The sequence below is a fragment of the Neodiprion lecontei genome, chromosome 3, assembly GCF_021901455.1.
Source record: "Neodiprion lecontei isolate iyNeoLeco1 chromosome 3, iyNeoLeco1.1, whole genome shotgun sequence".
In the NCBI taxonomy this organism is placed as follows: domain Eukaryota; kingdom Metazoa; phylum Arthropoda; class Insecta; order Hymenoptera; family Diprionidae; genus Neodiprion; species Neodiprion lecontei.
The window spans coordinates 37,901,450-37,928,732 of record NC_060262.1 but is presented as its reverse complement, the minus strand read 5'-3'; the positions used below and the strand labels follow the sequence as shown (position 1 = coordinate 37,928,732).

Below are 27,283 nucleotides of genomic sequence, written 5' to 3'. Positions count from 1 at the left end.
CAGCGCATTGGAACTACTACGTCCAATCGATTTTTCTCTCTCAATTACGTCGACCTAGTGCATCAGAGAATCAATCAAACTTTTTCTTCAAAACAGCCAAATTTCAATTGAAAAAAATTTGAAGCGGTTAGTCTTGCTTTTTTGCGATTTTCATAGCTTGGAAACTTTTCCTCTCAGAATCGTTTTCCAGCTCTTTTACTCTATAGTAGTTGGACTCTCAGAAATGCGAAAGACGTTGAAAACAGCGTGTGACCAACAGTAGAGGATTTACGAAGGAAATCTTTCACTTTCCGATCGTAACTGTTGATCCGTTTGTTCGTGTTCCCTAGGACGAATGTTCTAAGGGCCTATTATTTCTTCTATGCTATGCTATTTAACAACAAATCAGTAATTTATTCAAAAACGTAATTAACAGTACAGGTGTTTAGTCATAATACCGAATATTAGAGTAGGTTTCAATTGATTATACCTAGTAATTACAACAGACTGAAGTGCGATGAGCAATTTATTGAAAAAGCAATTAACCACAAGAAATATATAACTTAAACCTAACGGTATCGTTAACCTTTATGTTATGGCATAAGGATCATGGCAATAAAGTATTTCCGGTTTTAACAATAAACCATAAAGCAATAAAAGTGACTCACGGTCTCCTTTGAACGCGCTGTCCAGCAATGTCTGCACTCACATTTGGCGAGTACCTGCATGTTGTAAATGCATACAAAGCCAGCGTTCCGTGGTACCCTTCGACGGCTGTATTATTAGTAGAAAGCATGGTTACTGTCTATCAGCGGCAGAACAAAGCATGGCGGTCATTATCTTGCAGAATGTGGTGCGATTGTCTGTCCAATAAAGCAGAATCGAACCGACCTGGCCTAAGTCTTTCATCCCTTTCAGGTATGTGTGAATTCCCGTTTGTCGACCCAGCGTTTTCTTTGAAAATTACCTGTAACTATACAATAAAACTATATGAAAACAAAACATTCGGGCATGCAGGGCCGAACACCGTTAGTCATAGCGTATTCAAACTGCGCGCTATCGATTCATCGAAAAAATCCAAAGGGGTTGCTGCTGCCTTGCTGTTTTGCGATTTTTAGAGCTCGGAAACTTTTCGTCTCAGAATCGTTTTGCAGGTCTTTTTTTTCCACTGATTGGACCCTTAGGAATGCGGTAAAAACATCAAAAACAGCGTAGGATCAACAGCAGAGGAATCACGAAGGAAATCTTTCGTTTTTCGACTGTAACTCTTGATTCGTTGCCGGCAGCATATTCGGACTCCATTCCATAGAGCTTGTCTATAATATCTATGAATTGCTGTCCGAGATATGAGAAAATAATTTCATTCATTCTCATTATTTTGTAATCGTAATACATGTAATTCATTCAAATTAATCAATCATTGATTTTATTTTTGTTATTGTTAATCGTCCAAAAGAAAGGCCCTGGACACACCGCAGCATTTTCAGTATGGGCTATGCGGTAATAAATGTATGAAGAGGCATCTTAAATATGCACGAGTTCACGATTCTGGAATAATGAAAATGAACGATACTATTCTCTTACTTCGAAAAACTGCTACCGTTTTATTTCATTTCCTTCTTGCTTCTCCATTTTTTCCGTTTGTTCACACGCTGAGAGAAATTTTTAGTTCCGGTTACCGCTCAGTCCGTAACTATTTTTATTCTTTACCACAATCGAAAAATATAGTTCTAGGTACAAAATGAAAATTAAATTTGTAGCTGTTACCAGAAAGTCTGGTATCCGTTACTATTCTTTCTCATTACGAACACTTTTACTATATTTTCTTGCAACCGTTGCGAAAATTTAATTTAACCAAAAAAGTAGAGTAAACCTCAGAAACTGATTTTGCGTTGCAATTACCAAAAAAGGATCGACAATAGCGCAAAATGGTTACGTGTACGTCGTTTTTCGTAATTCCAACAATATTCAAACAGTTCATTTAACGATACCTATTTTACTGAATTTTTCTAGTTACTCTAACAAATGAAATTTTTCTCAGTGCACTTCCAATTAACAATCCTCGATTTCTCAATTATTAGATAAAAACGCAACTGACAAACACCCACTCAATTACGTAGTTCATACTTGCGGCATTTTGCCGGTGCGTTGGTAGTCATTTTCATGGGCGTCTTTTTGCTGCCGACGCGACGGCGTGACACTGCCGCGTTAATTTGTCATCGCGTCAATTTGACGCCCGTAAAAATCCAGCTTAAGGCTAGCATCAGTGCCTTAGAGCATGTTTTAGCAGCCTTTGCATGTATGTATACCATCAGTAAACGTCACGAGTGGTGACGAGATATTCGTATTGAAAAAAAAATATCACTCTGATTCAGATTCTGAACAGGCATTTGATTTCCAAAATGACATATGTTGTGTTCTATTTTTCTTTACCAATGTGTTCAATCTGGGGTCCATAAGAACATTGATGAAATAACGGGGTCTCGCATATCATAATTTCGAACGTCGCGGGTTCTATGGTCACTCAGTCTCCCCCCACTCTGCATCATACTGACTGCATGTTGGCAGTAGATTTTAGTGTGTCGCGACGACGCTAGGGGGACAACGAACAAAACGAACGCGACGAATGCGAATCGGTCAGTCTCTGTACAGTCTAACATGGAGTACGAGCAAAACTCGAACGTGTGTAGCTTCAGTGAACTAATTATGTCGGATACACGGCGTCGTAGAAAGTCTAATACTTCTGGAGGATCTGAAGATCTTTCGGATTCGTACGAGGAGTTACATGTAACTAAGGAAACCCAGGTTAGTTTTATTTGACAACTATTGTTTCAACATCTATATTTCTAAACGTAAACGGGCGTTGTATTTACGGTCTGACTTGACCGTTTGTCGATGAAGGTTGATCGCACCGGAGAAATGAGGTCGAAAGTTCAAAGATTTCTCGTTATAATTTGCGTGTATCACCCCAGGTTCTGATAAAGTTCTATTCAGTAATGTGCCATCCAATTATACGGCAAAAAAATTTGCCGCAACGTTTTCGCAGGTTATGCCCTTCGTATGTCACTTATATTTAGCCTGAATTCTCTGCTGTTTAGAATCATCTTGATATCCGTGCCAATAGATATAGACACTGTACACTTACGCATCGTGTACTTACAGATTAGTATCTCAGATTTTCTGCCGTCGAATCAATTGTAAAAAATGTAAACTTTCGTCCTTACCATATATTACTGTATGCCGAAAAATAAACACGTTCATTCGACAACGCGGAAATTGATATCTTTATGTGATTGCAACTTTTTCCACTGTTTGTGTTTAGTTTTCTCCGTTTTTATCTGCTAGGACAATACATCCACTGGCAATCGTCATATCAACTGGGAAAAATGTATAAAAATGATTGCCATCTGTTGCTAAATGCGAGTTATATATTTGAATGAATATTTTTAAATTAATTTCAATCATTGTTTCAAGTTATTGAGTTAAACAATTTTCATATCCCCAATTAATGCTTGTAAGACGCTGACGACGTGTTGATAATCGTCACTATGGTCACACGTCGTAAAGCGTGAGTTTGTACTAGAAACAGATTGGTAGCTTATTTCTTATTGCATAGTTACATTGGCCTTCTTATTTTTCTGTAAATGAAAACTGGAGCTGGATGGTAGGCTGCCTTTCACCCAGATACATAACTGTACCTCACTTATGGCTTGATGTTACAGTAATTGCTCTATATGTTAGATTAGGTCATTCATTTGTAGGGCCTATTTTGGTTTTCAATTAATTTTGAGCTTCTACGGGACAAAAAAATTCTTTTTTCGACTAAAAATTTTTTTTCATCCAATAGAGTAACGAAGTTACAGAGGGTGAGGAGCATCGTGACTCAGAATATGAGACAGGCGAAAGCAGGTCTGAGGCAGACTCGCAGGATGGCGGTTTACGGGAGAGTGGAGATGGACAGGAGGAGGACAAGCCGCAGCGAAAACTGGATGACGATGAAGACAGACGTAATCCTCAGTATATCCCTAAGCGAGGTACGTTTTACGAACACGATGACAGAACAACGGAGGAGGTAGCCGAAGAAAAAGTAGAAAATCCCAACGAAAGAGAGGTGAAAGAAAAGAAAGTCTGGAAAGACAAGGAGGATCGATGGGATCATGATAGGTATAATGACGATGAACAAGCACCCAAGAGCCATGATGAACTAGTAGCTGTCTATGGCTACGATATTCGAAACGAAGAAGGCCCGCCTAGAGCTCGACGGAGGAGAAGATATGGGTAAATAGACATCAATTACCATTTCACTATAAAGTCTTAGAAACTTGTTATTCAGCAAGATATTATCAGCATTGGCAGCTAAAACATTTAAAGAATTAAAAAAACTACAATAAAAAATATTGATTGCATAGCAAACGAAAGTCTGATCACTGTCTACAAGAACAAAATTTTTTCACCATGCTTACTCTTAATTCATCAGTATCAAGTTTGTGTAAAAGTTTCTGGTACTCTGCTAACTTATCCTTATTCCAATAATAGTCGCGGTCCAAACAAATACACGCGAAACTGGGAGGATGAAGATGCATATGGTAAGCCAGGTGGTCCTCCTTCAGTTGGCCGAGGTGGTGTTAGAAAAACAAACCGAAGTGGAGAAGAGTTTCCTGCATTAAGTGGTGGCAATAATAAGGTGAGAATTTCTATTTTGATCATATTGTTTTGAATTAATTACGCAATAGGTGACTGTACCAGCTGGCTACTTATTGTTAGTATCAGTCGATGTTTAAATACTCGATTAGTTCCACGTTGAATTAGAACAATTTGAGATGTATCTTTTTACAGTTCAACAAAGCAAGTGTATGTAGTCTCTAACGAAGGTGTGTTTTTTTCACAGGACGACAGGTCAACCACACCAGAAGAACCAGTTATCACTTCGGCGTGGTATAGCAACAAAAACAAATCTCAACCCAAAGCAGGAAACTTCCCACCTCTCCAAGCACAGCATGAGTCTCTAAACTCGAAGACTAGTCCTACAAATGATTCTGGGATGTAAGTATGAGAAAAAAAAAAGTAAAAATACAATGCCACTAGCAAACTATTTTACAAAGTGTTTACCCAACATACTCATCAATTCAACATCAATGTTTTATTATAGAAACGAAATGCGAACCCTTAATGAGCCAACAAATCCAGCTTGGAAGAAGGAAGTGAAACAGAATTCGCATAGTCAAAGTTCTAATGGAAGCGGTGGTGGTGGTGATGCAGACAAATTACTGAATCACAAATCCTCGCCTCGTGATTCGAACAAAAGGCAGGTCCAGGAGAGTGTGAGTTTGGCAGCCAGTAGAGCCAGAGGTCGAGGATTCAAAGCGAGTGGTAACACTAACAATGCAGGATCCAACAGATTGGATTATAAAGCTAAAGGTCGTGGATCTGGCTCAGTTCCACTTGATAATAGGCGAAATAATTCAGACAATAATCACATCGACGATCATCATATAATTACCGATATGAAACAGATGAATGTCAATGACGGAGGATCTTTTCAACAGAATAGCAGACAGAACAGTAAGATTTTATGCTTGTCTGACAATATGATCAACGAGCATCTTGACTTGCAAAGCTTTTCTAACAGCTTATTTTTTATCTTTACAGAAAATTTGTATGTCCAATCTCCAGGCCAAGTTCGACCTGGTACGATTCCTCCACGTATGCAACAACAGCACCAGCAACCACAGCAACAGCAGCAGCCAGCACAGCAGCAATCAGCTCGCCAACAGCAGCATGACGCAGCTGGTAACAGACCTAAACGGTATTCAAGCTTACGCCAGCGCCCACCAGTTCCAGAGGGTCCTGGACAGCAAGGCTACCAGCCTCAGCATGGTCAACATGGCTATTACCCACAAGGTATTTAATCAGTCGAAATCATTCGCTTTATTGTGATCTTATAACATAACCTCATCTAAATATTTCCTGATCGATGCAACGATTATTTGACACGACCATGCTGCACTTTTTTTCGAATATGTCAACGTGACGTGTATGCTGTAGGCTAATTGTATATTTTACCGAAATTTATTAACTTTTACTTTTAGTATTAACATTTGTATTCACATGTTCTTAGCTGGAAATTCAAGAGGCGTTCTAGATTCCCAAGGTAAATTTGACAAAAAAGATTCAGTAGTATCGTGTGCGCGATTTGACTATTTCTCTAGTTTGATGCTGTTCATTGATTTGCAGATCATCTGACAATTACATGTTGAGAATGCACTTTTAATTAGTTTGCAACATCATTGTACTAGCTTTGCTGACTTCAATGTTATTTTACAAAGTGAATGACAGATCAAGTTTCAGCGTACTACTTTCAGTTATAATCTTCTCAATGACTTGTGCTTTGTGGCTTTTATCCACACAAGCATGGGAAGTATACCTCATCTTTGCATTGTTACTTGAAAATAAGGATTGTGATCGCTATTCATAAATTCACAGTGCAAGTCTTGAGATTTCCTATGCACTTTGGGATATATGCTTTCTTTTTTGTAATTAAAAAATGTTTTATCCATAAGGCTTCTGCTTTATTCGTGTAAAATATTTTGTGTATGAAATGTGTGAAAAAGCATGTGTTGGCGAGTTTCATGAGTTATCCAATCTGAGGAAACTTTGGATCAGATGATGAAACATCAGCTGCCTACTTTTCAATCACTAAATAAATATGAACAGTTACTTACAAAAGTTTTTTCTATGATTTTAGGATACCCTGCGGGTCACTTTGATCAGGCTCCACCAGTAGCACCGCCGGCAGCTCCTCTAGCTGGACAACCGGTCCTTCCCTTGCCTCCAGGTGGTCAACCAGCAAGTTTTGCTCCACCTCCATTTTTGGTACCTTCACCTCAGTTCTTACCACCTCAGGGTGCACCGCCAAGCATGATTAATTACGTACAGGGACCGAACGGGCCTGCCTTTCAACCTAACTTCCAGGGTTATCAAGGCTTCAGTCCGCCTGTTCAGGTTGGTTGATAAATGGTAGTTTTATTAGCAGCTAATTTCTGAAATGTCCTGCAATGAGCAACGAAATTTTAGAAATTAACTTATCTTCTAGTACCCTAATTACGACAGAGTAATAACGAAAACCAATATCTTTGTTTTCAGCCACAAGGGCCGCCGCCGCCCCAAGAACTCTTTCAGCCACAGGGTTGTACCTATTACAGCCCTGCTCAACAACAACAGCATGCAGTTCCTATGAGACGACCAAAGGCTGCAATTCCTATTCTTCCGCCACCTGACAATCAGCAACATATGACTAGTCGAGGTAGAGGTAGAACAATACAACAACAAATCATTTCCGTTCCAGTTGGCGGCGTGCAAAGAACAAATACGGAAAGTAAGAATAACATGGTGGAAGGCGATGGGAAATTCGTACAGGCACAATTTGCTGGAGTTCAGATAGAGAAGCAGGTACTAATCGATCAGTTTGCGGTTAATGAGACCACTGAAGTAAGAGAAAATTCCGTCGACAATGAAGACAAGGATGTAATATCCAATTCTGAAATCACCAATATCTCGGAAACTTCAAAAGAGTTGAAGGTCAGCTTAGATGTGGTCGTAATGACAGAGCAACGGCAAGACAATGAACAAGAAACGGAGCAGCTACAACAACAAGAGCAACATGTTTTGGAAAGTGATGATGTCATAACTACCAAAACCGCTGAACAAGTGATAATTAATACTACAGAGCCTGAATTGCCGAAAATAGAAAATAAGGTAATGGAAAGTCCCGCGGTTGAGGAAGCTGCTGCCTAGTTATTTACACTTAGCTTTTTTTAATCACGTATCATATTCAATTGACTATAACAGTGAGTTAATATGATGTGAATACGTTGATGAAACTGTCATCATCATTGAATGTCACGTAAATATAACTAACGAGTGATGATCATCAGAAAAAGTGAAAATATTTTGGAGAATTTCAAAATTGCGATAAAGCGAATAATGTCGCGGCAATCGCTAATTTATCGTGCATCAGCCATCGACTACTGTACATGTTATGTTATGTTTATTACTAACTTGGGGTGGTATCCGTATTTCACCAGTTTAGTTCGTCGCTTGCAAAATAAAAGGATAATTTCGTATTATCTGCATTTTGACTAATTATCTGGCGTTATTATCTGCCAGTTTCAATTTGAATTTTATATTCACATTGTGCATAATTAATTGCATTGTAAAAGTCTCATGGGATGAAATTCTTTTTCGACAAAGTTATAACTTTAACTTTATCTCTCTGGCCGGGCCAGTGTTACATCAGCACGTTTTTATTTTGTTAGCGACTCTCTCCTTTGTTTTGGCACAAGATTTTTCTAGGTCTTCCACCTGCTTCAGATCGATTTTCCCATTTCCTCAATTCAGTCAAATAAAAACATATTTAAGATTGATTTTTATTCATATGCAAATGTTTAAAGTTTATAAAATCAACAATATAAGATATACTAACTTCTTGAATTTTGTTGAATTCATAAGCTGATATATCTTTTTTTAAAAGTCAAAGATATCATTTAAAACGAACAGGCTTGTTTGATATAAACTTTGATTGTGACTCGTTCTAGCCATTTGCCGTGCTTATCTAACCGTTGAGTAGCCATTGATATAACATACGATTATTAATTAAACAGAAAAGGTAAAATCAGAAAAAAGAAGATAGATAAATTATGATAAATAGAATCATAAATTAATAGATATCACATACAAATGTAACATTTGTATTGTAATTATTCAGTCTGTATAAGCAGTTAGTATAAGCGACTAAAAAAGAGATGATTGCGAAATTGTAAAATAGTCCAAGCAGTTTTGGACACTTAAGGTGTGTAATAAAAACGTTTCATTTCACTTAAACTGACTTTTGTTTAAAACGTCTTTGTAGAAGAATTATGCCGCATAAATGTAAAAATATTACTTTTCTATAATCATGTAGAAACATATAAATGTTTTATTAACACGAGGTTCGTGTTTCAGTTTTAATAATGAATGCATGTAAACTCTTGGCGAATTGATCGATGTAGTTATGATAGTCGTATGGTTATAAGATTTACCTATTTTTATTTCCTAATGCTATCAGAAATTGAATTGCAGGATAAATTGCGATCGATTTATATTTAGTAATTTTTAGTACCTACGTGAAAAAGTAGCGCAATAATCTTACCTTGTTCCTCAATTGGCAGAGTTGAAAAAAACCAAAAACGAGCAAATTGAATGAAAAAATAATTTCCAATTTGGAAGAAACTAAAATATAACATCATCAAATTGACGCAGTGAAATCTTGTTATTAGTAGTAATTGTAGTAAGTTAGATTTATGCAAAGAGCTATAATACATTCTTCATGCCAACAAGTGTTTTTCCCAAACGCAATAATTTTCATACCTTCAAATGCGAATGACAGAATCATAACTGGCATGTGTTCTGTAAAAAAATATCAGTTTTCTAGATAACACAGCAAGTAAGACCGGAATTCTACGTTTGTGAAGTTAGATGGTTGAATGTGAATTTATGCCTTGAGACACTAGGATATTTGTATGTATCAAGGAAATAATAACGTAACTCGCCTGTCATGAAAAAATACAACCCTTTTGGGTAAACAAGCAAATGATTGCTCCACGGTAATAAAACATCCTTACAATTATCAATCGTTGACAACAATTATATCTGACTATATATTTCTACAATCTGTAAAAAAATGATGAGCTTTGTGAATGTACATAATTTAATGCCGGATTTGGGTCAAAGTGTTTGGTTATAGAATATTTTTAAATATTAATTATCTTGTTTCATGCCGCTCATTGAAAAATATTTCTTGTTGGAGTGTATGTATTCTATTGAAAAATTCAGTATTATATTTTGATTGATTTCTTTCGTAGGGAGGTATAAGGCGGTGCAATTAACGATACATACTGTTAGTGAAGTGATTTTATGAGTTTAATAAGCATTTATTATCAGCTAACAGCTTGATTGAATTATTCGTTCTTACGCTGCATCTCTTCGTTTAATATACTTACTAACACATTTGTTATGCAAGTTGAATTTTACACAAATGGTAACTAATACTTATTTATTTCTCGTATAAGAAGTATAAGTAATCATGTCTAGGTTTAAAGAGGTAAGTAAACGTCTGGTGAAAAAGTAGATAAATGAAAACAAAAAGAATCATTGCATTAATTTGACAGTTATCTTTATTTTTAGTTTGCTTGCCGTTTTATCGAAATGATAGGCGACAATTCTTACGTTTTACATTTATATTTTGTATCTTATAAAAATATATATATATATGTATGTATATAGGTATATATATATATATATATACACCGTATTTTGTAATTAGCAGAAAAAATGTTAATTTTGTACTGCTAAAAATGATTTAAATAACAAATGTATTTAAATTAATTATTAATGTGTTAAGGCTGAAAATAAATACTATGGCAATACTTATGTCTTCTGTTCTTTAATTTAACAATTCGAATTTTTTGTATCGTAAGATACATAATTTTGCTTGTTAAATTTCTTTGTACGAGACAAGACGAGACAAGCGCTCCGTAGTTTCTGCGCTCCAGGCCGACTACCTGGTGAAACTCGACTTCCAGTAGAAGCGTTCCGTAGTTTCTGCGCTCCAGGTCCGCTGCCTGGTGGAACTCGACTTCCAGGACAAGGCTCCGTAGTTCCGGCTGTCCAGGTCCTCCACCTGGTGAATTTTGACATCCAGGCAAACCGCTCTGTAGTTATGGCTGTCCAGGTTGTTGACCTGGTGACTTTTGACCTTCCGGACTGATTTTCAAGTTTACAAGTTGAATTATTGAAAACGTCATGTTTTGTACTATCAAACCAATATGCATGCTTCAGATAACATTTTGAATTCGAAAAAAAACCGAACGACCAGGATCAACAAATTGCAATTGGCGAGTGGTTGGCATTGTATACATAGGAATACATGACAACAACGTCGTTCAATTAGAGCTAAAATTGCTGTGCGTAGTGTTTCAAATCTGTCAGCACTTGGCCGATTGTTCTGTGGTATTTTTTGACGAAATTTATTGTCATAAAATCACAATACGTTATACTTACGTGCATGTGTAAACGTGATTTGTAGCATTATATAGAAACAATCTTACGGGAAGATGCGGTTTGCGTCACGTGCACAAAGATAGTATTCATTCTGCATACTGTGAAGCAGATATCAGAATTTTTTGGGGAGCATCGTGCCCCAATCTTCCCTATAACTATATCATCTGGTAAAACACTGACAACGAGTAAGCGAGCGCACGAGCACAAAAAACAGTGACACTAGGCATCCGACCCCGAGCGAGCGTTAGCGAGTGATTGTTTTAAACCCAGTTATTATTAATTCGAGCACCTTTCTATTATCGATGTAACAAAAGAACCCGAAAATCCGAGATATCATATTAATCGTCGAGCTCAAACGTAAAAAGTAACGATTTTTACTAGGAAAATTCTGAACGAAAATGAATTGACGTTTTTTCTGTTTTATAGTTCATAGATCATAAAAGTATATGTCAATTCAAAGTAATTTTAGTTTTTACATTTCTGACAATAATTACGCACTCCATCTTTCCTGCCAGTCCGAGATTCCAGCGGTGAGGCGCTTCAATGGCCAGTTAATAACTTCACCATTTTGCGGAAATTGATGAAAAGTAAATTTTTCTTGTACCGTCCGAATGTGAGTTAAAATACACTCGAAATTGTGAAATCTTCGTTAGTTATCTCTCAGTAAAAAAAAATCTCTGACAATCAACGTTTAGCTTGAAAATTATCGTATTTCATTGATTTAAAAAAAAAGTATGTTTACTTTTCCCCATCTTTCATGTAGCAGCATTTAAAGCACCCGGTTTCCACTTTGAAACAACATGAAAGATATTTTTTCTCCATCATTTGATGTCATTATTGACCTTTTGTAGGTGTTACTTAAAATATTTAGCGATATAATTATTGATTGCTTTCGGTTTTTAACCAATTGTATATGATAACAGTACAAAATAAATAATTATAATCAACTATTTTCAAGTAAACCTATAACAAAAAGCTATGTTACTATTTTTGCACGGTGAGTGTAACATTTTCATAATATTTAATGGCAATTGTAATTATATATCATCTGAAGTTTTTCAAACTTGTCTTTTGATGCGTTGATCGCAGCGTATTGGGACTGCGCCCAATCGACTTCTCTCGCGAAATTACGTCGGAATAGTGCGTGAAAGAATTTGTTCCAGCACTTTTCAAAATCGCGAAAATTTTCGCCAAAAATGCAAAGGGGTTAGCCTTACTTTTTCTTCATTTTTGGGGCCGAAAATTGATGGTGTCAGATTCGATTTAAATGACCCTTTCCTGACTAATTGGACCCTCAGGAACTCAGAAAACGCAGCGAAAAGAGCGTAGGACCAACAGGAGAGAAATGGCGAGCGAAAAAGCACCTGCTGAAAAACGTCGAAAACACAGGTTCTCGTTTTTTGGCTGTAACTTTTGATGCGTTGATCGCGGCGTATTGGGACTGCGCCCAATCGACTTCTCTCGCAAAATAACGTCGAAATAGTGCGTGAAAGAATTTGTTCCAGCACTTTTCAAAATCGCGAAAATTTTCGCCAAAAATGCAAAGGGGTTAGCCTTACTTTTTCTTCATTTTTGGGGCCGAAAATTGATGGTCTCAGATTCGATTTAAATGACCCTTTCCTGACTAATTGGACCCTCAGGAACTCAGAAAACGCAGCGAAAAGAGCGTAGGACCAACAGGAGAGAAATGGCGAGCGAAAAAGCACCTGCTGAAAAACGTCGAAAACACAGGTTCTCGTTTTTTGGCTGTAACTTTTGATGCGTTGATCGCGGCGTATTGGGACTGCGCCCAATCGACTTCTCTCGCAAAATAACGTCGAAATAGTGCGTGAAAGAATTTGTTCCAGCACTTTTCAAAATCGCGAAAATTTTCGCCAAAAATGCAAAGGGGTTAGCCTTACTTTTTCTTCATTTTTGGGGCCGAAAATTTATGGTCTCAGATTCGATTTAAATGACCCTTTCCTGACTAATTGGACCCTCAGGAACTCAGAAAACGCAGCGAAAAGAGCGTAGGACCAACAGGAGAGAAATGGCGAGCGAAAAAGCACCTGCTGAAAAACGTCGAAAACACAGGTTCTCGTTTTTTGGCTGTAACTTTTGATGCGTTGATCGCGGCGCATTGGGACTGCGCCCAATCGACTTCTCTCGCAAAATAACGTCGAAATAGTGCGTGAAAGAATTTGTTCCAGCACTTTTCAAAATCGCGAAAATTTTCGCCAAAAATGCAAAGGGGTTAGCCTTACTTTTTCTTCATTTTTGGGGCCGAAAATTGATGGTCTCAGATTCGATTTAAATGACCCTTTCCTGACTAATTGGACCCTCAGGAACTCAGAAAACGCAGCGAAAAGAGCGTAGGACCAACAGGAGAGAAATGGCGAGCGAAAAAGCACCTGCTGAAAAACGTCGAAAACACAGGTTCTCGTTTTTTGGCTGTAACTTTTGATGCGTTGATCGCGGCGTATTGGGAGTGCGCCCAATCGACTTCTCTCGCAAAATAACGTCGAAATAGTGCGTGAAAGAATTTGTTCCAGCACTTTTCAAAATCGCGAAAATTTTCGCCAAAAATGCAAAGGGGTTAGCCTTACTTTTTCTTCATTTTTGGGGCCGAAAATTTATGGTCTCAGATTCGATTTAAATGACCCTTTCCTGACTAATTGGACCCTCAGGAACTCAGAAAACGCAGCGAAAAGAGCGTAGGACCAACAGGAGAGAAATGGCGAGCGAAAAAGCACCTGCTGAAAAACGTCGAAAACACAGGTTCTCGTTTTTTGGCTGTAACTTTTGATGCGTTGATCGCGGCGCATTGGGACTGCGCCCAATCGACTTCTCTCGCAAAATAACGTCGAAATAGTGCGTGAAAGAATTTGTTCCAGCACTTTTCAAAATCGCGAAAATTTTCGCCAAAAATGCAAAGGGGTTAGCCTTACTTTTTCTTCATTTTTGGGGCCGAAAATTGATGGTCTCAGATTCGATTTAAATGACCCTTTCCTGACTAATTGGACCCTCAGGAACTCAGAAAACGCAGCGAAAAGAGCGTAGGACCAACAGGAGAGAAATGGCGAGCGAAAAAGCACCTGCTGAAAAACGTCGAAAACACAGGTTCTCGTTTTTTGGCTGTAACTTTTGATGCGTTGATCGCGGCGTATTGGGAGTGCGCCCAATCGACTTCTCTCGCAAAATAACGTCGAAATAGTGCGTGAAAGAATTTGTTCCAGCACTTTTCAAAATCGCGAAAATTTTCGCCAAAAATGCAAAGGGGTTAGCCTTACTTTTTCTTCATTCTTAGGGCCGAAAATTTATGGTCTCAGATTCGATTTAAATGACTCTTTCCTGACTAATTGGACCCTCAGGAACTCAGAAAACGCAGCGAAAAGAGCGTAGGACCAACAGTAGAGAAATGGCGAGCGAAAAAGCACCTGCTGAAAAACGTCGAAAACACAGGTTCTCGTTTTTTGGCTGTAACTTTTGATGCGTTGATCGCGGCGTATTGGGAGTGCGCCCAATCGACTTCTCTCGCAAAATAACGTCGAAATAGTGCGTGAAAGAATTTGTTCCAGCAGTTTTCAAAATCGCGAAAATTTTCGCCAAAAATGCAAAGGGGTTAGCCTTACTTTTTCTTCATTCTTAGGGCCGAAAATTTATGGTCTCAGATTCGATTTAAATGACTCTTTCCTGACTAATTGGACCCTCAGGAACTCAGAAAACGCAGCGAAAAGAGCGTAGGACCAACAGTAGAGAAATGGCGAGCGAAAAAGCACCTGCTGAAAAACGTCGAAAACACAGGTTCTCGTTTTTTGGCTGTAACTTTTGATGCGTTGATCGCGGCGTATTGGGACTGCGCCCAATCGACTTCTCTCGCAAAATAACGTCGAAATAGTGCGTGAAAGAATTTGTTCCAGCACTTTTCAAAATCGCGAAAATTTTCGCCAAAAATGCAAAGGGGTTAGCCTTACTTTTTCTTCATTTTTGGGGCCGAAAATTTATGGTCTCAGATTCGATTTAAATGACCCTTTCCTGACTAATTGGACCCTCAGGAACTCAGAAAACGCAGCGAAAAGAGCGTAGGACCAACAGGAGAGAAATGGCGAGCGAAAAAGCACCTGCTGAAAAACGTCGAAAACACAGGTTCTCGTTTTTTGGCTGTAACTTTTGATGCGTTGATCGCGGCGTATTGGGAGTGCGCCCAATCGACTTCTCTCGCAAAATAACGTCGAAATAGTGCGTGAAAGAATTTGTTCCAGCACTTTTCAAAATCGCGAAAATTTTCGCCAAAAATGCAAAGGGGCTAGCCTTACTTTTTCTTCATTCTTAGGGCCGAAAATTTATGGTCTCAGATTCGATTTAAATGACTCTTTCCTGACTAATTGGACCCTCAGGAACTCAGAAAACGCAGCGAAAAGAGCGTAGGACCAACAGTAGAGAAATGGCGAGCGAAAAAGCACCTGCTGAAAAACGTCGAAAACACAGGTTCTCGTTTTTTGGCTGTAACTTTTGATGCGTTGATCGCGGCGTATTGGGAGTGCGCCCAATCGACTTCTCTCGCAAAATAACGTCGAAATAGTGCGTGAAAGAATTTGTTCCAGCACTTTTCAAAATCGCGAAAATTTTCGCCAAAAATGCAAAGGGGTTAGCCTTACTTTTTCTTCATTTTTGGGGCCGAAAATTTATGGTCTCAGATTCGATTTAAATGACCCTTTCCTGACTAATTGGACCCTCAGGAACTCAGAAAACGCAGCGAAAAGAGCGTAGGACCAACAGGAGAGAAATGGCGAGCGAAAAAGCACCTGCTGAAAAACGTCGAAAACACAGGTTCTCGTTTTTTGGCTGTAACTTTTGATGCGTTGATCGCGGCGTATTGGGAGTGCGCCCAATCGACTTCTCTCGCAAAATAACGTCGAAATAGTGCGTGAAAGAATTTGTTCCAGCACTTTTCAAAATCGCGAAAATTTTCGCCAAAAATGCAAAGGGGTTAGCCTTACTTTTTCTTCATTCTTAGGGCCGAAAATTTATGGTCTCAGATTCGATTTAAATGACTCTTTCCTGACTAATTGGACCCTCAGGAACTCAGAAAACGCAGCGAAAAGAGCGTAGGACCAACAGTAGAGAAATGGCGAGCGAAAAAGCACCTGCTGAAAAACGTCGAAAACACAGGTTCTCGTTTTTTGGCTGTAACTTTTGATGCGTTGATCGCGGCGTATTGGGACTGCGCCCAATCGACTTCTCTCGCAAAATAACGTCGAAATAGTGCGTGAAAGAATTTGTTCCAGCACTTTTCAAAATCGCGAAAATTTTCGCCAAAAATGCAAAGGGGTTAGCCTTACTTTTTCTTCATTTTTGGGGCCGAAAATTTATGGTCTCAGATTCGATTTAAATGACCCTTTCCTGACTAATTGGACCCTCAGGAACTCAGAAAACGCAGCGAAAAGAGCGTAGGACCAACAGGAGAGAAATGGCGAGCGAAAAAGCACCTGCTGAAAAACGTCGAAAACACAGGTTCTCGTTTTTTGGCTGTAACTTTTGATGCGTTGATCGCGGCGTATTGGGAGTGCGCCCAATCGACTTCTCTCGCAAAATAACGTCGAAATAGTGCGTGAAAGAATTTGTTCCAGCACTTTTCAAAATCGCGAAAATTTTCGCCAAAAATGCAAAGGGGTTAGCCTTACTTTTTCTTCATTTTTGGGGCCGAAAATTTATGGTCTCAGATTCGATTTAAATGACCCTTTCCTGACTAATTGGACCCTCAGGAACTCAGAAAACGCAGCGAAAAGAGCGTAGGACCAACAGGAGAGAAATGGCGAGCGAAAAAGCACCTGCTGAAAAACGTCGAAAACACAGGTTCTCGTTTTTTGGCTGTAACTTTTGATGCGTTGATCGCGGCGCATTGGGACTGCGCCCAATCGACTTCTCTCGCAAAATAACGTCGAAATAGTGCGTGAAAGAATTTGTTCCAGCACTTTTCAAAATCGCGAAAATTTTCGCCAAAAATGCAAAGGGGTTAGCCTTACTTTTTCTTCATTCTTAGGGCCGAAAATTTATGGTCTCAGATTCGATTTAAATGACTCTTTCCTGACTAATTGGACCCTCAGGAACTCAGAAAACGCAGCGAAAAGAGCGTAGGACCAACAGTAGAGAAATGGCGAGCGAAAAAGCACCTGCTGAAAAACGTCGAAAACACAGGTTCTCGTTTTTTGGCTGTAACTTTTGATGCGTTGATCGCGGCGTATTGGGACTGCGCCCAATCGACTTCTCTCGCAAAATAACGTCGAAATAGTGCGTGAAAGAATTTGTTCCAGCACTTTTCAAAATCGCGAAAATTTTCGCCAAAAATGCAAAGGGGTTAGCCTTACTTTTTCTTCATTTTTGGGGCCGAAAATTTATGGTCTCAGATTCGATTTAAATGACCCTTTCCTGACTAATTGGACCCTCAGGAACTCAGAAAACGCAGCGAAAAGAGCGTAGGACCAACAGGAGAGAAATGGCGAGCGAAAAAGCACCTGCTGAAAAACGTCGAAAACACAGGTTCTCGTTTTTTGGCTGTAACTTTTGATGCGTTGATCGCGGCGTATTGGGAGTGCGCCCAATCGACTTCTCTCGCAAAATAACGTCGAAATAGTGCGTGAAAGAATTTGTTCCAGCACTTTTCAAAATCGCGAAAATTTTCGCCAAAAATGCAAAGGGGTTAGCCTTACTTTTTCTTCATTCTTAGGGCCGAAAATTTATGGTCTCAGATTCGATTTAAATGACTCTTTCCTGACTAATTGGACCCTCAGGAACTCAGAAAACGCAGCGAAAAGAGCGTAGGACCAACAGTAGAGAAATGGCGAGCGAAAAAGCACCTGCTGAAAAACGTCGAAAACACAGGTTCTCGTTTTTTGGCTGTAACTTTTGATGCGTTGATCGCGGCGTATTGGGACTGCGCCCAATCGACTTCTCTCGCAAAATAACGTCGAAATAGTGCGTGAAAGAATTTGTTCCAGCACTTTTCAAAATCGCGAAAATTTTCGCCAAAAATGCAAAGGGGTTAGCCTTACTTTTTCTTCATTTTTGGGGCCGAAAATTTATGGTCTCAGATTCGATTTAAATGACCCTTTCCTGACTAATTGGACCCTCAGGAACTCAGAAAACGCAGCGAAAAGAGCGTAGGGCCAACAGGAGAGAAATGGCGAGCGAAAAAGCACCTGCTGAAAAACGTCGAAAACACAGGTTCTCGTTTTTTGGCTGTAACTTTTGATGCCTTGATCGCGGCGTATTGGGACTGCGCCCAATCGACTTCTCTCGCAAAATAACGTCGAAATAGTGCGTGAAAGAATTTGTTCCAGCACTTTTCAAAATCGCAAAATTTTCGCCAAAAATGCAAAAGGGTTAGCCTTACTTTTTCTTCATTTTTGGGGCCGAAAATTTATGGTCTCAGATTCGATTTAAATGACCCTTTCCTGACTAATTGGACCCTCAGGAACTCAGAAAACGCAGCGAAAAGAGCGTAGGGCCAACAGTAGAGAAATGGCGAGCGAAAAAGCACCTGCTGAAAAACGTCGAAAACACAGGTTCTCGTTTTTTGCCTGTTACTTTTGATGCGTTGATCGCAGCGTATTGGGACTGCGCCCAAGCGACTCCTCTCGCAAAATTACGTCGGAATAGTGCGTGAAAGAATTCATTCCAGCGCTTTTCAAAATCGCAAAAATTTTCGCCAAAAATGCAAAGGGGTTAGCTTCACCATTGGACCAAGAATATAAAGACAGTTGCCCCCATGGGCTTAGATGTGATAACCGAAAATTGCTTCGTGAGATATCCCAACGGTAGAGTTGAGAACTTATCTCAGAACATCAGAGAGTTTCCGATTTCGACATGATGCTGGCTGCGTTCACCTTCTGAGTAACACAGTCTTCGCAATGATAAGCCCAAGCCAGTACTTGGCCTGAGTGTACTTACCGACTTGTCGGTGATACAAGAAATTAATAATGAAAATAAATATCTTCCAAAATTCGTAGCAAAACAGTTATTTAATCAAAGTATAGGTACCCGAGAGAAGAATGTATACATAGATCATGAATAAAAATAGGTCAGATGTAATAATGATGCAGAGACCAAAAAGTATATATGTACATGCAGTCCATGTACGTCATTGATATAAATGATTCGTTTATGATTAATACGTGATGCAAACTATAAATTTTATAATCTTCTAGGAAACATATTAGATTATCTACCATATTCGGCTATAATATGACAATAAAAGAATTGTTCGTTTCGATATGTGATACAATTCGACACGCAATCTATATATCCCATAACATTAATATTCAGAATTAGGAGTAGGAATAGGAGTGGGATCAGGAGTAGGAGTAGGAGTAGAAGTAGGAGTATAGGAGGAGGGCAGGGGCGGGAAGGGTAGGGTAGGGTAGGGTATGGTAGAGTAGGGGGTAGGGTAGGGTAGAGGGGGGGGTAGTTTAGGGTAGAGCTCCTACTCCTACTCCTGATCCTACTCCTACTCCTACTCATACTCCTACTCTATTCAATACTTTAGAATGATATACACCGAGCTCAAATCCTCGTCCTCCTCGTCCACCTTGTTCTCCTCCTCGTCCACCTCCGAACACCTCCGAACACCTTCAACCACCGCCAACCACCTCCAACAACCACCGATAACCACCTCGGGTTATACCTTGAATAGTAATAAATATTCTCAGTCCAAGAACACGTCAAAAATATTGTGTGAGGATTTATATGATTAATTAATAAATTAATAAAATAATAAATTTTATTAGCGCATTTACAGCTACAGAATTTATGCTTGCCCGAAAAATGATTTGAAATAATTTATTGTAAGCATGACAAGTTTAAAAAATTTTAGATAAAATATAATCAACATTGCCACCAAATATTATAAAATTGTTATACTCACCATGCACAAATCCTCGTCCTTCTCCTCCTTGTCTTTCTCCTCGTCACGCTCGATCACCCGCAACCACCTCCGACCACCTCCAACGACCACCGCTAACCACCTCGGGTTATGTCTTGAATACAAATAAATATTTTAAGTATTAGAACACATCATAAATATTGTGTCAGGATTAATATCATTTTTTTGTTGACAGATTTTACCAAGAAGATTATGAGAAAATTGTAAAAAGTAATAGAACTTTCATCAGCGCGTTAAGAGCTATCGAATCTGGGCTTGCGCGAAAAATGAAGTGAAATAATTTACTGTCAACATGACAAGTTTAAAAAATTTCAAATAAAACGTAATTACAAACGCCATTAAATATTGTAGAAGTGATTCACTCACCGTTCAGAAATCCTCGTTCTCCTCGTCTTCCTCGTCCTCCTCCCCCTTGTCCTCCTCCTCGTCCACCTCGATAACCCGCATACCGCATAACCGCCAACCACCTCGGGTTAAACCTCGAAGACTAATAAATATTTTCGCTATTAGAACACATCAAAAATATTGTGTAAGGATTAATATAATTTTTTTACCGACACATTTTACCAAGAAGATTAAGAGAAAATTATAAGAAATTGTAGAAATTTCATTAGCGCATTGATAGCTCCTGAATTTGTGCTTACGCGAAAACTGAATTGAAATAATTTGTTGTGAACATGACAAGTTTAATCAGAACTACGGAAAATTAGTCCTGAAGGTTAAAAGTCACCAGGTCAAGGATCTGGACAGCCAGAACTACGGAGCGCTTGTCCTGAAAGTCGAGTTTCACCAGGTAGCGGACCTGGAGCATAGAAACTACGGAGCGCTTGTCCTGGAACTCGAGTTGCACCGGGAAGCAGATCCGGCGTGCAGGATCCAGGAGGTAGAAGAACCCGATACTCGAAATCTGCGGAGCGCGAATCTCATCCGTCCGCTCTACTGCGCGGTTGTTTCCAGACTGAGGAATTCGGCTAGCTGATTACTATGGATCGATGACGTCAAGAGAAAAAAAATTTTGGGTGACGTCACTTTCTGAACATCCGAACTTTGGTTTCGAACTTCAATACTATGTATGATGTATGGTGTATGATGTACGATGATATGACATGATGTATAATGATTTTAGTTTGTACATTTCAGACAAGAAATACGCACTTCTTCTTTTCTGCCTATTCCAAACTCAAGCGGCTAGGCCCTTCGGTGGTCAGCCGTTGACTAAAGATATATTCTTCAGTTAACGGGTCAGCTAATAACGCTGCCGTTCTGCGACAGCTGGCTGATAAAAATATTCGCTCGTACCTCTCAAATGTTTGTTAAAATACACTCGAAGTTTTAAGAAGCTTCGTTCTTCTCTCCCTATCAAAAAAATAAAATAAAATATCGCCGACAATCACCTTTTTAGGTCTTTAAATCAGGACACTGCGTTAAATACTGTCTCATATACGGAGCATCCATTTCAACTCGTACAAAATTAGCGCATCCGTGATGCATTACAGTTACTCTGAATTTTTTTCCATACGAAGACTTTTCGGTTGGCGGTGGACGCGGTTACGCGTCTTCTCACGGGGATGATCGAGCTGATCGACATTTCTGAGTCGCAGTCGGTCACTCACATCACAAATCGCTCACAAAAATTTACCCAAGGGTATCCGTCTTCATATTCTGCAGTCAACGCAAAAAGTTTCATTTTTGATCGATCTCCGTCAATCATCATAGATACCGATTAAATTCCGCAATTGACAATATACTTATGAATATACTATATTTATCGCAAAGATTTGTCGTCATCTTATTAAGTATTTAGGAATGTGTAGATTAGGCGATAAATTTAATTGACAAATGTACAAATTTTGTGAATATCGATATACATACAATATGGTGTGTATACGAATATAAATTCAGATGAACCGGTATTCACTAGAGTCTCAAAGCCTCAACTACCGTAAATTGAAGAAATTTTTTCTGAAATTGGAAATTGACCAACATCACCGGCAATGAGTCTATATAATTGCTACAAAAATTCATTTACTTTTAGGTTAAATTAGGGACTGAATATCCGGAGCTAGAAAATTCGTTGAGATATCAGGAAAGATGGCGGCTTTAGACGTAGATTTTTATTAGAATTTCAAAAATCGATTTCATCGGTTAAAGATCAACATATTACAGCTTTTTAAATTACAATTTGAATTCTCTGCAAGTTAGACTTAAGCTCGTAATTAAATGTTCTGTAATGCGTATAAAATAGTTACGAAATCGGATTTTCCTATAGTTTAATCAGCGTAAATTCCGGTAATAAATAAAATGTACAAACTATAAATTATGAGCAACTGCTACGTTTACGAACAAAGCGATACAGATATTTAGTTTAATTGAAGTGAAATACAGCAGCGATACTGTGGTGTGGTAATATCACGCGTGGAAGTAATAGAAAACTTGGAATGACCAGTAGAAAGAAAATAAAACTATTTTATTAACTGCGCATTTTAGGTCATTTATGTCTTCAACGCCTTGTCATTTGGTGAGCATTGTATTGTTTTCCAAACCGGTGGAATATTTGATGCAGTCCCGCTGTTTATACTATTTCAAAGTAATTTATCATTCAGCGTTATCACAGTTCGTTTCACCGATTACTTGACCAATCCTTTTGCAGACAAACCCTAAAAATACGCTACACCACACCTTAATCAAATCATTAAATTAAAATTAGTTCCCTAGCCTGATTTTCTGCTTTGCATATTCTTCACTGCACACTCCACAGTTGGTGCTCTTGAGGGATCTTCGATTTCCTTATAGATGAAAATTACAGTTGGTCTCGTTTCTCGTTTTTTTGAGGATTCGTTACAGCGCTCAACGGTATCACCTCCGTACTTTGTTGAACGTTATTGTTGTTGTTTGTTGGCTGTGATCGAGTATTATTCGTATTTGATCGATGACACGGAGTGCTACCACCTCTCGCCATTTTATAAGCTCCCCGTCGGCTAGATCCAACTCCGCCTGGGCAACAGAAAGTCGTTCGAAACTCCTTACGAAACTTTCCTATAACATACAGATTTTAGGAATTTAATTAACACGCATCAGTAGCGAATAAAATGTTTTGAATAGCTTATTCTGGGATCGATTTATCGTTAATATTGAATTGGATTGCGTATAATCTATATCGTAAGACCTCATCTGGTTGGTCGAAAAATATTGTTTCGAAAAAGTCGTATCTTTGTAATAGTGATTATGAACCTAGTGATATAGAGTGAAGCTTGTGCGTAATGTGGCTCAGGGCGATAAATCACAAGGGGGGAAAGAATGGGATCCTAGGATCTCATAAAACCAACTGAATATCAAATTGAAGAGACTATTTTGTCTCACCTAACATCACAGTGCAATTTTTCAATATAAATTTCCAGGGCGAAAATTTTTTGCCTTATCGATTACTTTTTCCAGCGTCACGTCATTGTTCCGCCAAGATTACGATGTACAATATTGATAAAAACTCGCAGAGATCAAAATTGAATTCTGAAATTGGTGAAAACCGATCGCTGCTACGGGAAAGTTGAACAAAAATTTTCAGTCTGGTTACCGATAAGTAATTGGTTTATTTTTATATTATTGGTACATTTTGGTATTCATTCTGTTAGTTTTTCCAAATTGTCAGATTTATCTGAGGTATTTAATTTATCCAAGTAGTAATGGCACAAAATTTACTATCCAACACGAAGCAACGGTTTTACAATAAATATTCCATTGAATTTTTTTTCCTCCCGGTAAGTACAAATACCAATAAGTTTTCATACAGTACAAATTATTTTATTAGCAACGGAGAATTAACGGTCTTTCGAATGTTACGATCTATCCAGTACGTGGGGTAGAATTAAAAATTGAATATCCATTTCGTCCGATCACCACACGTGGGTCATGATCAAGATTCGACTATAGTTACACAGCATACCGTATTCTCTTCAGGTAATTTTATAAGCGGTAGTCACAATTGTTATAATCTATAAGTAGCCGAGTAACACCGAGGGATTCATATACGACGATATAGTTTGCTTTTTCTTTCAATACCTTAGCGTAATACTTCCCCATAATATTTGTACAAAATTATAAATTGCATTATATTTATGTGTGGTATCGTTGTACCATATAATAGGTACTCGTGACTTTACCATTAGTTTACATTTAATGTTTATATCAAGTAAGTGCAATATTCATAATATATATGTACAAGTCGGGGATTTTAGAGCGCTTCTCAATAATCACGAAAATAGACGACGGGTGATCCAGCTCATCGATATCGGTTACAACCGTTTTTATTTTATCCCCATTTCCACGGATTTTGCAGATTTTCTGCACTAAGGTTCGTAAGTTTACTTTCGTAATTTAAAAAATCGTAAATGTCGATCATGATTTATGCTATATTATATACAGGGGAATTTCATGCATACATATTACAATACAGGTACGTATACATCTGTTCAATTTGGTTTCGAGATTTTCATCAAGAATCACAGCAGTATAAATTTCGATAAAATGTTTATAATTACAATATCACTGTTATTACCGTGCGCCCGATAATTATAATAAACTTACATTGATTTTTTATTTCTTTATTTGAAAAAATAATAAGGACGAGAATTATTTTATGCAGGTAGATGAAGTTAAGAGTCGTTCATTTCATACTGCACGTAAAATTCAACACACAGTCTTAAGTTTTGATCAATTGACGCACTGAATGCCCGTAAAACTAATTACAAGGGCTTTGTCAAAGTTTCCGTAATTTGTATTAAAAATTAACATCTTTATTCGATACTTTATGATTTCATAATATATGTAATAGATCATCTGAAAAAAAGTTACGCCATTTCGGTATTTTAGAAAAAAAATATAAATATCGTTTCAAAGTCTTTCAAGTATTAAAATCCATTATAATCTGGATAAGAAGAGATGAAAAAAAAAATAAATAAATAAATAAAGGTGTACATTTTAAACACAGCCACAATACAAAATTTCGTCACTGCATTATACGCATTTACAGCAATGCTATTTTAACATCTGGCTAAAAATTAATACACCTATAATAATATTATACATATCAACCGGTGCGGTGGTCAAACATTGATAGCAATCAATGAATACACGAGGATAAGCTCAAAGATATATTTGGATTTTGACTGATCAAAGATCAGTTGATCGTTGGAATTTAACGATCGTTACTTTTCCTCCCTCCGACTTCGCTGCGGCAGATTCTTTGAAACTGCTCGACGCAGCGCAGGCTCAGGTATACGATCTGTAGGTAAACTCTATCCTGCAGGTACCAAGACTGGAAGAAATCCGCCTCTCTGCTGGTCCCGCATTTTCTTCCACAGTTTCAGGCTCCATTCGACTTTCGAACGAACGCTTGGCCCAGGTGACGCGTCGCACTGATTGCGAGGGTCAAAGGTCACGCCGATTTTGCGAAAGCCGATAACCGCTCGGTATCGTCGGCCGACGACTCACACCGCCGTTCTCGTTGTTCGGCGAACAGTCCAGGAACGTGCGACGAAACTCCTGCCGGAACTTACCTGGAAACGAATCAGAAATCCATCGTTGTCAGCACCGTCGATTTATTCACGATTTATTGCTTACGGAGTATTATCGGGAGTCTAATTCTAATCGGACGTAGGCTGATCGATAATGTAATATATGTATACGTATAAACCGTGATTCTTGATAGTGGATGTATATGTAACATTTGTTTGCCAGTCCTCCTTGGATAAAACGATGCATTGAAAAATTGGGTTTTAGTTTACTAATCACCTTTTTCATTCCCAACGCAAATTGGAGTCCGGGTACGATGTGGGAATTAATTGTGGTATAAAACGCCGTACAGAGATCCCATTTCAAACCCATTATATACGGCAAATGTGTGCGTAGTCGTATCATGAATAATTTTCGTGTTTGGACGTAAATATGCAAACGGGACAAAACTTTGACCCTCTTTGCTTTGTACCGAGGGAACCGACGTACAACCATTACATTTATGGCTATTAATTATTTACCGTGGGTGCAGAATAATAAAGTTCAGGACGATAATATTCATAATTCATTGATTTGCACAGCGTTATGATTATACCTTGATGCTCTTGGTATGGAATAACTTTTCCAAAATATTCTACCAGCTTGATCATCCGTTCGTACAAAAAAAAAAAATCGTTTTATACACCTGCCAGAGACAGTCATGGTACCTAATTCTCTTCCACCAGAAATGGAGATCTATCTTTGTTATACATTTTTTAGCTCTAATCTTTGAACCCATCATTTTCGCGACCGGTAATGGCATTCCGAATTCAAATGCTCGCGAATGCGTGCAAATGGGTTCTCTTATATATTCTTCAATGTTCTGGAAGAATTTTGAGGGAAGACAATGATCGGCGATCTTTAAATGAGAATGCGAGATGGTTGATAAAAAGGAAGAAAAGCGATAGGAATAATGACTGGTTGAAAAGTGATTATAATTTTACCCTCACCGCACATCGTGCAGTGTAGTGAACTTTACCTCAATCAATTTTGTCGTCTCAGGGTATATTTGCTCCGCACACACTCTTCGCGTGTATGTTAATATACAACCTTACACCTATTATATTTAACTTTCGTCCAATGCGCACGAATATTCCACAGACTTATGAACGTGCTAAAGATATTCGTACGTCTATCTAGGCATATGCTTAGGAGATATGTGTCATATGTGCGATGCCAGAACTTGCAGGGTGTCGCAAATGAGTGATGAACTGAATCTTTCATCTCCACGGGCAACTTTGGGAAAATGCAATTTTGTCGTGTTGCATTTTTGACATCTTCATTAATCAAGCGATACACGCGTCTTTCTTGTTGTAAAGCGAAAATAAGATGCTGCGGTAGGATTAAATACGATAACGTTACTTTGAGCTGGCGAGATCGTTACCCACGCTCGGTGATTTACTTACCGCTCATAAAGTTGTAGATGAGAGGATTCACTGCGCTGTTTGCGTAGCAGAGCCAATGGGCCAGCAAACTGATAGTCTTCGTCGTCTGGTTCGCCTTAACTTCCACTGTATACCTGCAATAAAAACTGACGTTAAACCAAACTGCATTGAACAAATTGCAGTGTAGAACGTCTGAGAGACAAGCGTTATTGAATTTTCTCTTATGTACAACAGGAATGGAAATGATTTTTTCGATTCGCTCTAGCTCGTGGAACGGTTCCTAGACCATTGGACACTTTTGTTCGTGAATTTTCAATTACTGCGCGGTGGCACGAACGAAGCTCTGTAGAATCTG

The 27,283-nt window shown here is 38.6% G+C and overlaps 2 protein-coding genes and 1 long non-coding RNA gene across 9 annotated transcripts in view; 1 reads left to right on the top strand and 2 right to left on the bottom strand.

The window, feature by feature from the left end:
- Positions 1-2,621: 2,621 nt before the first annotated feature.
- Positions 2,622-8,853, top strand: LOC107227429 (protein CASC3). 2 transcript variants are annotated; one of them, XM_015668574.2, is made up of 9 exons: positions 2,622-2,784; positions 3,827-4,257; positions 4,516-4,663; positions 4,868-5,022; positions 5,129-5,541; positions 5,629-5,880; positions 6,098-6,130; positions 6,725-6,981; positions 7,123-8,853. In XM_015668574.2, exons 1-9 carry the CDS (start codon positions 2,638-2,640, stop codon positions 7,771-7,773), a joined length of 2,487 nt encoding a protein of 828 aa, XP_015524060.2. In that variant the 5' UTR covers positions 2,622-2,637; the 3' UTR covers positions 7,774-8,853. The 2 variants fall into 2 exon arrangements, with proteins under 2 accessions (XP_015524060.2, XP_015524068.2); XM_015668582.2 differs by lacking the exon at positions 6,098-6,130.
- Positions 8,854-19,071: 10,218 nt separating this feature from the next.
- On the bottom strand, positions 19,072-20,768 carry LOC124293307. Its single transcript, XR_006903229.1, has 3 exons — positions 20,363-20,768; positions 19,979-20,090; positions 19,072-19,738 (listed from the first exon to the last, which is right to left on the bottom strand). It is a non-coding gene; the product is annotated as an uncharacterized LOC124293307 (long non-coding RNA).
- A 1,327-nt stretch (positions 20,769-22,095) lies between these two features.
- LOC107226471 (orexin receptor type 2) overlaps positions 22,096-27,283 on the bottom strand; it is a 66,342-nt gene continuing 61,154 nt past the window's right edge. For 5 of the 6 annotated variants that reach the window (XM_046733703.1, XM_046733702.1, XM_046733701.1 and 2 more), the window contains 2 exons: positions 26,950-27,062; positions 22,096-23,032 (listed from right to left, as the gene is read on the bottom strand). In XM_046733703.1, the coding sequence (XP_046589659.1) occupies positions 22,797-23,032; positions 26,950-27,062 (349 nt within the window). In that variant the 3' untranslated portion in view covers positions 22,096-22,796. Of the gene's footprint in view, positions 23,033-24,382; positions 25,549-26,949; positions 27,063-27,283 lie in introns of those variants that run through there. The other variant, XM_015667292.2, reaches the window with a different exon arrangement.

Excerpts from the sequence above, each read along its gene's own strand:
- LOC107227429 (XM_015668574.2), top strand. The coding sequence starts at position 2,638 with ATGGAGTACGAGCAAAACTCGAACGTGTGTAGCTTCAGTGAACTAATT. Across the intron at positions 2,785-3,826 it reads ATGTAACTAAGGAAACCCAG|AGTAACGAAGTTACAGAGGG; the intron begins GTTAGTTTTATT and ends TTCATCCAATAG. Across the intron at positions 4,664-4,867 it reads TAAGTGGTGGCAATAATAAG|GACGACAGGTCAACCACACC; the intron begins GTGAGAATTTCT and ends TTTTTTTCACAG.